This window comes from Giraffa tippelskirchi, chromosome 5, assembly GCF_054371585.1.
Source record: "Giraffa tippelskirchi isolate mGirTip1 chromosome 5, T2T-mGirTip1v1.2.pri, whole genome shotgun sequence".
In the NCBI taxonomy this organism is placed as follows: Eukaryota; Metazoa; Chordata; class Mammalia; order Artiodactyla; family Giraffidae; genus Giraffa; species Giraffa tippelskirchi.
In genome coordinates this window covers 174,618,164-174,633,871 of record NC_137279.1, presented here as the reverse complement: position 1 = coordinate 174,633,871, position 15,708 = coordinate 174,618,164, and the positions used below count along the sequence as shown (strand labels likewise).

The window sequence follows — 15,708 nt, the reverse complement described above, 5'->3', positions numbered from 1 at the left end:
TTATTTATAATTTTTTAAAAACTGAAATATGCTTTTCTTTACTGGATATAATGTGACTAAAAGAAAAGTAAATAAACATAAGTAGACATGTACTCATTATGAATAATATATCCTGTCAAAATGCCTTATTGTATCACCTTGAAATCTCATCCCCTATTTTACCTTTGGGATTTTGTAATCAATGTCTCACATCATTCATGGCATACCGAAACAGTTGTCACTAAGAAATTTGTTTCTGGCTTCAGCTGTTCAATAGGAAATATAAAATGTTGGCACTTTTTAACTGTAATGAATGTTGTAGAGATGTTTAAATATAAAGTTCTTATACTTTCAGAAAAGACATTAAGGATTTATGTGTTCTACTTTTTTTTTTTTTCCTTTGAAGGATGTGATAACTGGACGTAGTCCCCTGCTCTTCAGGAAGCTCAGTAATCCTGACATATTTTCATCCACTGGAAAAGCTAAACTTCAACGACAGCTTAGTCAGGATGACTGTAAGTTACGGAGAGGAAGCCTGGCCAGTTCTTTGTCAGGTAAGTATCTAGTTTTTTTTTTTTTTTTAAGAGTTTTGGGACTGTGTTGTCATTGTTTAAGGGTGTATTTACTTGGCATCTTGACAGCTTCTTCTGTGGTAATGGTCTTCTATAGAACACTTGTGAGTAAGGCTGTCTTCCTTTCTTTGCCATTTCCTCATGGCATCTCTGAGTGCTAACCTCGTGAACCTGCTAGATATTTCTTGATTGACCATTATTACTGGTTATTCCCTTTCAATATGATTTTTGCTCTGTGTTTATTTCTTCAGACTTCACAAACTTTGTGCCTTCTTCTTTTCTTTTTTTTCTATTTCTGAAATCCATTCGAAAGGCCATAGTGTCTCCCTACGTCTTCTATAGAAAAGTCTTAAAAGATTCAAAAGGAAAAATTAATACAAGGAAGTCATGCCTAAATAGGAAGCAATTGAAACATGGCTTGGTTTTAAGCAGTCAATAGAGTATTAAAAAAAAGAGAATCTATTTGACTTTAGTTGAAGAAGGAAAAGTAATCCTATTACATTCCTTGGCCTATAGTGAACAGTATCAATTTCTTTTTACTTTTGTTCCTTTTCAGGGCTAGTCCTTTGGTTTTCTCTTCTTACTCTTCTATTGAAATTTTTATTTTGTCTGTCATGTTTTAATCACATAGAGCTGTTTCTTGTTTGTTTCTTTCTCCATAGTGTTCTGCTCTTCTTTCAAGGATGTGTTTTATCTTCTCATTCCCTATGAGTAAATAGATTTTTACTTTTTTAATTAAAATTTTCTTGAATTTTTCTTTTTTTTTTGGCTCAGCTGGGTCTTCATTGTGGCACACGGGGTCTTCTCTAGTTGCAGAGCACAGGCTCTACAGTGCGTGGGCTCTCTAGTTGTGGCATGGGCTTGGTTACCCTGTGACATGTGGGATCCTAGTTCCTGACCAGGGATCAAACCCAGGCCCCTTGTAGTGAGAGTGCTGAGTCCTAACCACTCGGCTGCCAGGGAATTCCCTCTTTATTCTCATTTAATGGAGTTTCCAGGGGGACAGAAGATACAAATATGTGGTCATTCAACCATCTTTAACTGGGAATATTTCTTAAAAATAGGCTCTTGAACTCATTGTAAGAATAATAATTAGAATTTTTAAGAAGTTTTTTTCCCCTGAGTGATTTGTTTACTAAAGGGCTAGTTGCTCCATTTGTTCATATTGTTCTTTCTGTTTTAAGCTGTTTGTGTTCCTCAAATTCTTGACATGTCTTGGTAAGCTTCAAGCCCTTACTAATATGTCCATATGGGTTTCGTCTGCTGTTGTATAAGTCTCTTTCCCCATTAGGCACTTACTTTGAAGACAGGTAGAATTGTGATACTAGCCTTTGGATATGTAGTTGGGAAGTTAACAAACTAATTTTCCTTTAGGTTATATAGCTCCTCATCTGTAGGCAGATCACCTGGAGAGCTTGGCAACATTTGCAGAAGGAAGAAAAGAAACTAGGCAGTCTCTACTCTGGGCTTGTGGAGGTTTTGAGTAGAGAACCAGTATTATTTTTTGTGGAGGGTTTTATGGAAAGACTTCTCATTAAAGCATGCATTTGAGAGCAGCCTTGAGAGAGAGTTAGATTTTTTTTTTTTAAGTTTTGTTTCTGATGAAAAATGTAAAATATGCCAGTTATAAAAAATTTGAGTGCAGTAACATGCTTCATGTCAAAGTTGAAAATCTTTACTTTCTTGTCTTTTCCCTCTCTCCAAACCATTTATATATACTCCATTATATTTAAATATACATTTAAAATCTTATGTAAGTATACAAACTTTATTTTAAAAATAAAAATTGAGATCATATGCTATATACTTCCTTTCTGCTCTTTTCACCAACTGAGAACATTGAACATTTTCTCCTGACTGCAATGTTGAGCTGCCTCATTATTTTTAATGGGTTCAGTATGTCATTATGTGGAGATATTATAATTTCTTTAATTTGTAGTGATCATTTATTTTATTCCCTATTTTATTATAGTGAGAGCATTGCTAGGGTTAACTTTCTGGTCTACTTTTTTTTCCTTTGCATTCCTACAAATGGAATGTTATGTCCAGGCTTACTCAAATTAAAATTATAATAGGTTTTGCTAAATTGCCCTCCAAATAAGTTCCATCACATTTTGTTTGCAGTAAAAGGGTATGTTACAGAAAAACAAAACCCAAACCTACTTTTGCTCATACCTCTTTATAAGAGGGTTATTTCTCTAACGAATAGAATTTTGCAGGAAGAAGAAGAGTTTTTAAGTAAATTGGTGATCAAGTTAAAGCCAGGTGAATATTCAGGGCAGAATGTTGAAGTTGAATGAGTGAATGGGTTTGGAAAAAGTAGAAGGAGATGAGGCCAGGGAGACAATATGGATTTATGGTGGATCTTTTTAGAGTTTTAAAAGTGTAACATAGGACTTCCCTGTCAGTCCAGTGGTTAAAACTCTGTGCTTCCCCTGCAGGGGGTGTGGGTTCAGTCTCTGGTCAGGGAACTAAGATCTCATATGCCACATGGTGCTGCCAAATAAAAACAAAAAACAAACAAACAAAAATAAAACTAAAAAAGCAACAAAAAATGCAGCTTAATTCTTTAAACAGTAGAGAGTCATGAGAAGGGAATGACATGACCATATTTGTTTTGATTAGATCACTAGCACCAATGTGAAGAATGGTGAGAGGGAAGGGGTTGAAATAGGACTTGAACCTCAGCTAGAAAGTCATTGCAGTTCTAGGTGCTCAGTCTTTATAAATGACTTTCTTGCAGTCTTTCAGTGGAATTAAGGCATTCAGTCAACCTGGACTGAACACATGGAATCTGGCAAGAGCAGCATAGATTCAGTGTTTGTCTTCTGGAAACCTAAGGGCCAGACTTGTCTAAGAGAAGCTTTCAGCTCCACTCTTACCACACTGAGTTGATGAGAAACTAGATAGGGTGGAAGGGACTGGAAAACTCCTAGCCTGCTAGGTTGGAACAAGCCTGTTTGGTTGGAAGTTGAGCCCTGGCATGGTGGTGGATATTACAGAGAATTTAAGATCATCGACTCAGTTCAGTATTCCACTTGGATTTCTCACCACCACCAACATAGGTGGAGTTTTTTAGAGGGCTACAGATCCTAAAATGGATGTGGAGGGGCTTCACTTTGCTTTGGATCAATGTACTTTTAATCCATTTGCTGTCATTGCATTTTTTTCATTTTGTTAATTAATAGTTTGCTAATTTTCCACACATTGTGTTTGAAGGTAAGCAGCTGCTCCCCTTGTCCGGCAGTGCTCACAGTAGCGTGGGACAGGTGACTTGGCAGTCTTCAGGAGAAGCGTCCAACCTGGTGCGGATGAGGAATCAGTCCCTCGGACAGTCTGCACCTTCTCTTACCGCTGGCTTGGTAAGTGTTAGTACAGATGCTCCCTTGCTCTGTGAACAGATCCTTGGTTGTCATTTGCCATTACCACAGCTATTATTTTTCCTTTAGGGTTTGGCTAGATTAATTTCTCAAAGCAAACAATGGAACAGAATGGGATTTAATAGACTATATTCTGAATGCGCTCTCATGCTGTCACTGGTACTGATTTTGTAATGAGAGTCAATAAAAAGATTCAGTATGATTTTAACTTTAATGAATAAATTTCCTGAGAAAGAGCTTTCTTATGGAAATGATTCTAAATCTTGTGAAGTTGTGTTGCTTCCGTATATAGCTCTCTGGTATACATATTTAATATTTAGTACATGTGGATAGGGAACATGTTTTGCACAGAGTAGGCACTTCAGTATATAATAGGTGAAAGAATGAGCCTCTTCTTTGTCTCAGCTTTGTATAATAGACAGGACCTAACAGATTAAGCTGTGTAGTCTGGGCAGGTTTTCTGCCTGTTGTTGCGTCTTGTACCCTTTTCCCCTAGTGGCCCTGCCTCTTTACTTAGGGGATCCATTGACTTTCTATTGATCTCAACCCTCTTCCCTCTATCTGTAAGACAAGGCAGACTAGTAATTTTCAGGATATGATAACAGAAGCTTGTTCCCATTAAGATAAGTTCATCTACTCTTTGGGATCATAAATCTTTTGGGTTGGCATATAGGGAGTAGAAAGCTTTGTCCATTTGTTCATCCAAGAAGGTGGGGATAGGGGAAGAAGTGTTCTTATAGCAGGTGGGAAGTTAGTTTTTGGATCAAAAGATTTCCTGATATGACCTGAGGTTTGTGATTTTAGGCTACAGGGACAATCGGCATTCCTAAATTAATTTTTTTTTAAAAGAAAACTTATTGAAATATAATTCACATATGATAAAATCTACTCATTTAAACTGTACAATTCAGTGATTTTTAGTATATTCATAGATGCAGCCATCACTGGAGTCAGTTTTAGAATATTTTCATCATATCAGAAAGAATTCTTAGACCCTTTGCTGCTGCTGCTGCTGCTGCTGCTAAGTCGCTTCAGTCATGTCCGACTCTGTGCGACCCCATAGATGGCAGCCCACCAGGCTCCGCTGTCCCTGGGATTCTCCAGGCAAGAACACTGGAGTGGGTTGCCATTTCCTTCTCCGATGCATGAAAGTGAAAAGTGAAAGTGAAGTCGCTTAGTCGTGTCTGACTCTTCGTGACCCCATGGACTGCAGCCTGCCAGGCTCCTCCGTCCATGGGATTTTCCAGGCATGAATGCTGGAGTGGGCTGCCATTGCCTTCTCCACTTAGACCCTTTAGCTATCACCTTATTTCTCATATCTCTCTAGGCCTATGTAACCACTAATATACTTTCTGCCTCCATAGATTTACCTATTCTGTTCATTTCATATAAATTGAATCCTATAATATGTGGCCTTTTGTAATTGGCTTGTTCCACTTAAAATGATGTTTTTAAGGTTCCTCCATTGTGTAGCATGTATTAGTATGTCATTCCTTTTTACCCCTGAATAACATTTCATTGTATGAATATACCATATTTTATCTGTTTGTCAATTGATTGACATTTGGGTTGTTTTTTCCTTTAGACTATTATGAATAATGAACATTTGTTTACAGTGTTCATGTGGACAGTTTTCTTTTTTCTTGGAAGTGGAATTACTCAGTCTTATGCTAACTGTTTAAATGCAGCACTGTTTGATAAACTGCAGTGTGTGATGTTTTTGGTTTCTTCACATCTTCATCAGCATTTGCTATTGTCTGTCTTGATTTTAGTCATCCTAGTGGTTCTGAAGTGATATCTGTGGTTTTGATTTGTGTTTTCCTAAGGTCAGTAAGCATCCTTTTATGTGATTATTGGCCCTTTGTATACCTTCTTTGAAGAAATGTCTATTCAGACTGTTTGCTCATTTAAAAAATTGGGTTATTTGTCTTTTTATGGGTGTGTAAAATAATTACTTCTCTAGAACTGAATCTTGGACTGCAAGGAGATCCAACCAGTCCATCCTAAACGACATCAGTCCTGGGTGTTCATTGGAGGGGCTGATGTTGAAGCTGAAACTCCAATACTTTGGCCACCTCATGCGAAGAGCTGACTGCTTTGAAAAGACCCTGATGCTGGGAAAGATTGAGGGCAGGAGGAGAAGGGGACGACAGAGGATGAGATGGTTGGATGGCATCACCGACTCAATGGACATGGGTTTGGGTAGATTCCAGCAGTTGGTGATGGACAGGGAGGCCTGGCGTGCTGCTGTTCATGGGGTCGCAAAGAGTCAGACACGAGTGAGCTACTGAACTGAACTGAGAACTGAAGCTAGTTATGTCTTTCCTCCCCGGGATCTGCCTTTTGTTTCCTCTTGTGCTTTTCTTCCTTAGCAATTTACTTACTTATGGTAACCTCAGGCTAGTTCCTCCCTTTCCATTCTCGTACTCAAGGATTTCCAGTTGGATATTTTATGTTTGATGGCACATTTGATAGTTAGAGTTGAATACTTTCCTTGCTTTGACTTACTGTACACTGAATATACCTTGATGCCACCCCAGCTTCTGTGGCATTTCTAAAAAAGGCTGTCCTATAATGTATTCTTGTTGTTAATAGAATTATGGCCATATATAGTCTGCAGACCCATATACAGTCCACAGACCCATATATAGTCCACAGACCCAGCCTCCAGAGAATTTTTGAGTCTACAAGATTCACATATAACAAAAACCAATTTAAAAGTAATAAGACAACATTTAATAGAATAAGAAACTAAGGGAACAGGAATTGTCTTGGGTATAATGATTGGGGAGATAATTTGCAGGAGGTTAGAGTTGACCAGAGTCTGGAGAATGATTAGCCAAAAGCCTGAGTGTAGCAACTGTTTTCATTTTGAGGCCATCTGGGTGATTGTGTTTATGAGATTTTTGGACTTCTCCCTCATTTCCTAGGATCTACTGAGAGGATTTCTCTGAATGTCCATTTTCCCCATATATGTAGAAACTATGATTCCAATTGGTGGTTTCCAGAGCATGTATAAAAAGAATCATTCAATCCTATTACTATATTGTATGTTCCTAGGGATAGGGAAAAACTTAGACGGCATCTTGTCCAAGATTAGTTATTCATCTTAAAATACATGTATGGTTCAATCCCTTGGTTGGGAAGATTCCTTAGAGAAGAAAATGGCAACTCACTCCAGTATTCTTGCCTGAAAAATCCCACAGACAGAGGAACCTGATGGGCTACAGTCCATGGGTTGCAAAGAGTTGGACACGACTGAGTGTGGCACATATTTGTTAAGGAACTGTTGACCAAAACCTCCCACCTAGGCCAGGCACAATGATATCTGCTTGCCTGAATTGTCTCACAACAGGAGGTTCCCATAAAGAACTTGATGCTGCTCCCTAAAACTAACCTGGAGAATTTGGGAGGGGCCGAAAGGAGGAGGGAGGAGATGGTGTGTCCTGCCAACTGAAGAAGCCCTCACCACTGAAATCCATCTTGGCTGAGAGATGCACAGGCCACCAGGAAGGACTCTGAGTCAGATGAAATTTGGGCCAAGCAAGATGATTGGCCAGAGACAACCTGGAAACTAATCCTGTTACTGTAAAACCTGAGACTGGGAGCCATGTGGCAGAGCAGTTCTCCTGGGTTCCCTTACCCTGCTGCCCTCCTGGGTGTTCATTCCCAATAACGTTTTTTGCTTTTTGTCAGCATGTGTCTCCTCGGACAGTTCATTTCCAAGTGTTGGACAAGAGCCCCACTCTTGGGCCCTGGAAGGGGTCCACTTTCCTACAATATATATACGTATCCTTATATACTATAAATTGTAATATATGATCTATATATATATACACATGTATATGTGTCTTAAGACATATGTATAAGAATATATATATAATCTTTAAGGTTAATTCCTACTTTGCTTTCTCACGAATATGCCAAGTAGCATCTGCAACTTTGATCTTTGTCTAAGACTCATCTGTTTATTCTGCCTCTGTGTTCCCCTAAACCAGTTCTTCAGTTGTTAACTAGCACCATGACCCCCCTTCCCTGCCCCGAAAGCCTAAAACCAGAGACCTGGAAGTCTGTTTTGACTCCTCCTCTCCCTTACTCTCCCCTATCCAATCACCCAGTGAATCCTAGCTCCAAACATTTCTAAGAGGTCTACCTTTTTTTACCTTAGACTTTTTTCACCAGCCTAAGCCACATTTGCAATCTCTTTGATCATTGTTGGGGCCTCATTACTGTTAACCTTCTATTCATTCTTCTTCCTTTCTACCCACTCTGCACTCTAAAGTCTATTCTTTCAAAAACAAAATCTGATTTTGTCTATTTTTTCTTTTAGTTTTATCTTCTAAATTTTCATTTGGTTAATATTTATCCAGCATCAATGTTTAAAATATTTCCATAGCTTCCTGTAACAATTATTATAAAATACAATAATCAGTAATTATTGAGTGGATGAATTTTCATTGGCATTAGCAAATTGTCAATGAGAAATTGAGACTACAGATGGAAAGATGAGGCTTGGATGATTTTTCTCTGAAATCAGTCTATTGGATTCAAGTAATTTATACTGAGGTTGAACTAACCCGTGAATTGTGCCAAACATTCAGATTTTAATAGAAGGGCTGTACATATCAGGAATCTCTTAATTGATAGGGTTTGACTAATTCTCAAAATACACTTTTGGGATTCTTTCTTTATTGGCAGACATGACCTTCACAAGAGTGATGCATGCATGCCAAGTCGCTCAGTCGTGTCTGACTCCATGGACTGTAGCCCAAAGGCTCCTCTTTCCATGGAATTCTCCAGGCAAGGATACTGGAGTGGGTTGCCATATCTTTCTCCAGGGAATCTTCCCGACCCACAGATTGGACCAACAGATCAAACCTGCATCTCCTGCATTGACAAGCGAATTCTTTACCAACTGTGGTTATAGGAATTGTCATTTACAAAGAATGGCTTTTTCCATCATCGTGTTCCTAGTTGACATGTAACATTGTACCCGGTATATAGTAGGCGATGTATAGTTACTCGTTGAAAGAGTAAAGGACTTTTGGAATACCTTTGCTAATGTTACTGGTGGTTGGATTAACACTTGTTTGAAATATAATGTCCACAAAAGAAGGTTGATTTAATGTGTCAGTACCAGCCTGAAATGATGTCACACAGACCTCTATTCTTGTCCTTGTCCTAATCGTCATTTTAATCAATTTCTTGGATAAAGACACTGAAGAAATTACTTATTACATATGCTGATGGCACATTTCCATTGTTGAATGTTAAATTCAGTCAGAGCCTCACAAACAAATGACGGTTCAAGAAGAACCAGCACAATGAGATTTAACAGAGAGAAAAGTAACCTTTGAAAAGCCAAGCTCAGCACTGGATTGAAGGACTTACCTGGTGGTACAGCGAATAGGAATCTGCCTGCCAATGCAGGGGACACGGATTCGATCTCTGGTCTGAGAAGATGCCACATGCCATGGGCAACTAAAGCCTGTGTGCCACAGTTACTGAGCCTGTGCACTGCAATTACTGAGCCCACGCTCCAGCTGCAACTACTGGAGCTTGTGTGCTCTAGAGCCCACGAGCCACGACTAATGAGCCCCTGGTTCACAACTATTGATGCCCACACGTCCTAGAGCCCACAAGCCACAACTGCTGAGCCCTTACAGTGGAAGCATGGAATCCTAACCATTGGACTGCGAGGGAATTCCTATTACTGTTTTTATTTATTCGGTTGCATCGGGTTTTAGTTGTGCTGCATGAGCTTGGTGGTTGCAGCCCAACTAAGCATGGGCTTAGTTGCCTCTTGGCATGTGGGATCTTTGTTCCCAACCCGTGATCAAAACTGGGTCCCCTGACTTGGAAAGTGGATTCTTAACCACTGGATCACCAGGAAAGTCCCTATTATTGTATTCTTAACTTAGTATTTCAGAACTTTTTTGAGGTGACATAATTGGGGTATGCTTTTGAAGGAATTGAGAATCCAAAGGACTTCCTTGGTGGTCCAGTGGTGAAGACTCTGGGCTTCCAGTGCAGAATTCAGTCCCCCATCAGGTAAGTGAAATCCCATATGCTTCAGTTCAGTTCAGTCTCTCAGTCATGTCCGACTCTTTCCGACCCCATGAATTGCAGCACGCCAGGCCTCTCTGTCCATCACCAACTCCCGAAGTCTACCCAAACCCATGTTCATCGAGTCGGTGATGCCATCCAACCATCTCATCCTCTGTCGTCCCCTTCTCCTCCTGCCCCCAATCCTACCCAGCATCAGGGTCTTTTCCAATGAGTCAACCCTTCGCATGAGGTGGCCAAAGTATTGGAGTTTCAGCTTCAACATCAGACCTTCCAATGAACACCCAGGATTGATCTCTTTTAGGATGGATTGATTGGATCTCCTTGCAGTCCAAGGGACTCTCAAGAGTCTTCTCCAACACCACAGTTCAAAAGCATCAATTCTGCGGCGCTCAGCTTTCTTCACCGTCCAACTCTCACATCCATACATGACCACTGGAGAAACCATAGCCTTGACTAGACGGACTTTTGTTGGCAAAGTAATGTCTCTGCTTTTAAACATGCTATCTAGGTTGGCCATAACCTTCCTTCCAAGGAGTAAGCGTCTCTTAATTTCATGGCTGCAGTCATCATCAGCAGTGATTCTGGAGCCCCAAAAAATAAAGTCTGACACTGTTTCCACTGTTTCCCCATCTATTTCCCATGAAGTTATGGGACCAGATGCCATGATCTTAGTTTTCTGAACGTTGAGCTTTAAGCCAACTTTTTCACTCTCCTCCTTCACCTTCATCAAGAGGCTCTTTAGTTCTTCTTCACTCTCTGCCATAAGGGTGGTGTCATCTGCATATCTGAGGTTATTGCTATTTCTCCCGGCAATCTTGATTCCAGCTTGTGTTTCTTCCAGCCCAGCGTTTCTCATGATGTACTCTGCATAGAAGTTAAATAAGCGGGGTGACAATATACAGCCTTGACGTACTCCTTTTCCTATTTGGAACCAGTCTGTTGTTCCATGTCCAGTTCTAACTGTTGCTTCTTGACCTGCATACAGGTTTCTCAAGAGACAGGTCAGATGGTCTGGTATTCCCATCTCTTTCAGAATTTTCCACAGTTTATTGTGATCCACACAGTCAAAGGCTTTGGCATAGTCAATAAAGCAGAAATAGATGTTTTTCTGGAACTCTCTTGTTTTTTCGATGATCCAGCGGATATTGGCAATTTGATCTCTGGTTCCTCTGCCTTTTCTAAAACCAGCTTGAACATCTGGAAGTTCACGGTTCACGTATTGCTGAAGCCTGGCTTGGAGAATTTTGAGCATTACTTTACTAGCATGTGAGATGAGTGCAATTGTGTGGTAGTTTGAGCATTCTTTGGCCATATGCTTCAGGTGTGGCCAAAAGAAGCAATCCAAGATACTCCTTACAACCTTTCCCCGTGTTTCTTAACTCGTATGATTATTCTTTAATTTTCACACATGGCTTCAAAAAGAAACGCCATAGTTTTCAGAGCTGTATACACCACCACAGTCATGATATAGATAAAGAAAATCATGGTATGGAAATTTCTGTCACCGTGAAATGTTCCCCTGTGTCCCTTTACAGTCGGTTCTTTTCCCTGCCAGCCCTTGGCAAACACTGACCTGCTTTCTCACGAATATGCTTTCTGTCACTGTGATTTTTTTTTTTGTCTTTTCCAGAATTTCTTGTAAATGGAATCATACAGCATGTAATCTTTTGTGTTTGACGTTTTTCACTTAACATAATGGTTTTGAGACTCATCCACATTGTTTTTGAGCATTGGTAGTTCCTTTTTATTGATGAAAGTATTCCATTGGTGTCTGGGTATATCAGACTTTGTTTATTCACCAGTTGATGATCATTTGGGTTGTTTCTCATTTTTTGCCTGTTGTGGAGAAAACTGCTATGAAAGTTTGTGTACATGTATTTTTGTGGACTTAGGCTTTCATTTCTGCTGGATAAATACCTATGAATGAGATTCCTGGAATATATGTCAAGTGTATGCTGTATGTTTATCTAGATGGGAAACTGGCATTTTTGTATTCCCACCAGCAGTTGTTCCACATCCTTTTCAGTACTGGGTATTGTCATTTTAATTTTAGCCATTCTAATGGGTGTGTAGGAGTATCTCATTGTGTTTTTAATTTGCATATCCCTGATGACCAGTGAGGCTGAAAAGCAATTCAGCCTCATTAGTCATCAGGGATATATATATATATATACACACACGTATACATATATACTTTTTTTAATGAATTAAGTTTTTATTCAAAATTAAAAGCAGAATTTTAAAGAAACTTTTGTAAATTACATAAAAGAAAGTTAAGAGGGACAGTCACAAGTCTGCAAAAATAATTACAAAAGTATCTAAGGCAAAAAAAAAAGAACCAGTATGTAAGGTAGCATGAATACAGCCCATGTCACAGCATGGAGACCTAACTGTGATATAAATAAGACATAACTAACATTTGCACCAGGACCAGAATTTTTTAAAAAAGCAAAACATAACTTGAGAAGCTTTAGTTCTGCACTGAGCTTCACTCAGATCCTTAAGAAGATATTAAGAAGAGGTGGCAAGAATACACAGAAGAACTGTACAAAAAAGATCTTCACAACCCAGATAATCACGATGGTGTGATCACTCATCTAGAGCCAGACATCCTGGAATGTGGAGTCAAGTGGGCCTTAGAAAGCATCACTACTAAGAAAGCTAGTAAAAGTGGTGGAATTCCAGTTGAGCTATTTCAAATCCTGAAAGATAATGCTGTGAAAGTGCTGCATTCAATATGCCAGCAAATCTGAAAAACTCAGCGGTGGCCACAGGACTGGAAAAGGTCAGTTTTCGTTCCAATCCCAAAGAAAGGCAATGCCAAAGAATGCTCGAACTACCGCACAATTGCACTCATCTCACACGCTAGTAAAGTAATGCTCAAAATTCTCCAAGCCAGGCTTCAGCAATACGTGCACCGTGAACTTCCAGATGTTCAAGCTGGTTTTAGAAAAGGCAGAGGAACCAGAGATCAAATTGCCAACATCTGCTGGATCATCGAAAAAGCAAGAGAGTTCCAGAAAAACATCTATTTCTGCTTTATTGACTATGCCAAAGCCTTTGACTGTGTGGATCACAATAAAATGTGGAAAATTCTGAAAGAGATAGGAATACCAGACCACCTGACCTGTCTCTTGAGAAACATGTATGCAGGTCAAGAAGCGACAGCTAGAACTGGACATGAAACAACAGACTGGTTCCAAATAGGAAAAGGAGTACGTCAAGGCTGTATATTGTCAACCTGCTTATTTAACTTATATGCAGAGTACATCATGAGAAACACTGGGCTGGAAGAAGCACAAGCTGGAATCAAGATTGCCGGGAGAAATATGAATAACCTCAGATATGCAGATGACACCACCCTTATGGCAGAAAGCGAAGAAGAACTAAAGAGCCTCTTGATGAAAGTGAAAGAGGAGAGTGAAAAAGTTGGCTTAAAGCTCAACATTCAGAAAACTAAGATCGTGGCATCCGCTCGCATCACTTAATGGGAAATAGATGGAGAAACAGTGGAAACAGTGTCAGACTTTATTTTAGGGGGCTCCAAAATCACCGCTGATGGTGATTGCAGCCATGAAATTAAAAGACGCTTATTCCTTGGAAGGAAAGTTATGGCCAACCTAGATAGCATATTTAAAAGCAGAGACATTACTTTGCCAACAAAGGTCCATCTAGTCAAGGCTATGGTTTTTCCAGTGGTCATGTATGGATGTGAGAGTTGGACTATAAAGAAGGCCGAGCACCGAAGAATTGATGCTTTTGAAGTGTGGTGTTGGAGAAGACTCTTGAGAGTCCCTTGGACTGCAAGAAGATCCAACCAATCCATCCTAAAGGAGATCAATCCTGGGTGTTCATTGGAAGGACTGATGTTGAAGCTGAAACTCCAATACTTAGGCCACCTCATGCGAAAAGTTGACTCATTGGAAAAGACCTTAATGCTGGGGAGGATTGGGGGCAGGAGGAGAAGGGGACAACAGAGGATGAGATGGCTGGATGGCATCATTGACTCGATGGATATGGGTTTGGGTAGACTCTGGGAGTTGGTGATGGACAGGGAGGCCTGGCGTGCTGCGATTCATGGGGTCGCAAAGAGTCGGACACGACTGAGCGACTGAACTGAACTGAACAAATCCTTAATTGGTTTACACTATGTCAAACACATCATGTCAAACTATAAATTAAATAGATGTGATTCTTTGAATTACTTGTTCAGATTTCTGTCCTTTAAATTTTTAGGTTGTTTGTCTTCTTATTATTGAATCTTATGAGTTCTTTGTATATTCTGGATACAAATTATATATCAGATATATGCTAAGTATTTCTTCCTGTGTGTGGCTTATGTTTTCATTTTCTTATCACTGTTTTATACAAAAATCTATATATAAAAATAGGCAAAGATCAACTGTATTTCTCCAACACAATGAAATTGAAATTACTATTTATAATTGCTTACAAATGAAATAAAGATAACTTTAAAAAAGTTATTTGCAAGACAAGTACCTTTTATTTTTTGTAAGACCAGTGCATTTTAAAGTACAAAACATTACTGAGAGAATTTAAAAAAGACTTAAAAAAAGACTTAAATGATTGGAAAATATATGTTTATGGATTTAAAGACCCAGTGTCATTAAGATGTAAATTCTCCTATTGATCTATAAATTCAGTGCACTTCCAATCAAAACCCAAGCAGTATTCTTCAGAAATTGACAATGTGATTTCAAATCTATATTGAAATGGAAAGGGCCTAAAGTAACCAAAACAATATTGAAAAAGAAGACCAGAGTTGAAGGAATCATCCCACCTGATTTTACGAGTGCCTATAAAGGTATACTAATCGACATTGTGATATTGGTATAAAGATAAACACACAAATCACTGAAACAGAATAGAAAATGTAGAAATAGACAAATATGCAAGGTAATTTAATGGTAAAAGATAATCATTCCAACAAATGGTGCTAGAACAGTTTACATGGGAAAAAAAAATGAACCTTGAACCTTACCCCATGCTATATATAAAAATTAAGTTGAAGTGGGTAATTTGACAGTTGTAAGAGCTGAAGTTATAAAACATATAAAACACATAAAGTAAAACAGGAGAAAGTCTTTGTGATTTGGGATGAGGCAAAGGTTTCTCAGGGCACAAAAAGCACAAGCCATAAGAAGGAAGAAGTTTGACTTTATCAAGTAGTATAAAATATTTAAGTGTTCAATGGATTAAGAATCATAGTAGTATAGGTTTGAAAAAGTGCATTCACTGCCTATTAACTTGAGAATCACTCTCCTTCCACTCTTGGTTTCTTTCTTTTTTGTAAGAGGAATGTGTTTCTGATGCCACCTAGTGTCTTTTCAAAGGTATGAGAATAAGGTATCATCAGTTCTGTTCAGTCGCTCAGTCGTGTCCGACTCTTTGCGACCCCGTGAACCACAGCACACCATGCCTCGGTATTCATCACCAACTGTCAGACTTTACCCAAACTCATGTCCATTGAGTCGGTGATGCCATCCAACCATCTCATCCTCTGTCGTCCCCTTCTCCTCCTGCCCTCAATCTTTCCTAGCATCAGTGTCTTTTCCAATGAGTCAGTTCTTCGCATGAGGTGGCCAAAGTATTGGAGTTTCAGCTTCAACATCAGTCCTTCCAGTGAACACCCGGGACTGATCTCCTTTAGGATGGACTGGTTGGATCTCCTTGCAGTCCAAGGGACT

At 39.3% G+C, this 15,708-nt stretch overlaps 1 protein-coding gene across 9 annotated transcripts in view; it reads left to right on the top strand.

Annotated features, from left to right (window-relative positions):
• MAST2 (microtubule associated serine/threonine kinase 2) overlaps positions 1-15,708 on the top strand; it is a 212,921-nt gene that overhangs the window by 21,486 nt on the left and 175,727 nt on the right. For all 9 annotated transcript variants that reach the window (XM_081488538.1, XM_081488529.1, XM_081488550.1 and 6 more), the window contains 2 exons: positions 386-533; positions 3,771-3,913. In XM_081488538.1, the coding sequence (XP_081344664.1) occupies positions 3,863-3,913 (51 nt within the window). In that variant the 5' untranslated portion in view covers positions 386-533; positions 3,771-3,862. The remainder of the gene's footprint in view (positions 1-385; positions 534-3,770; positions 3,914-15,708) is intronic.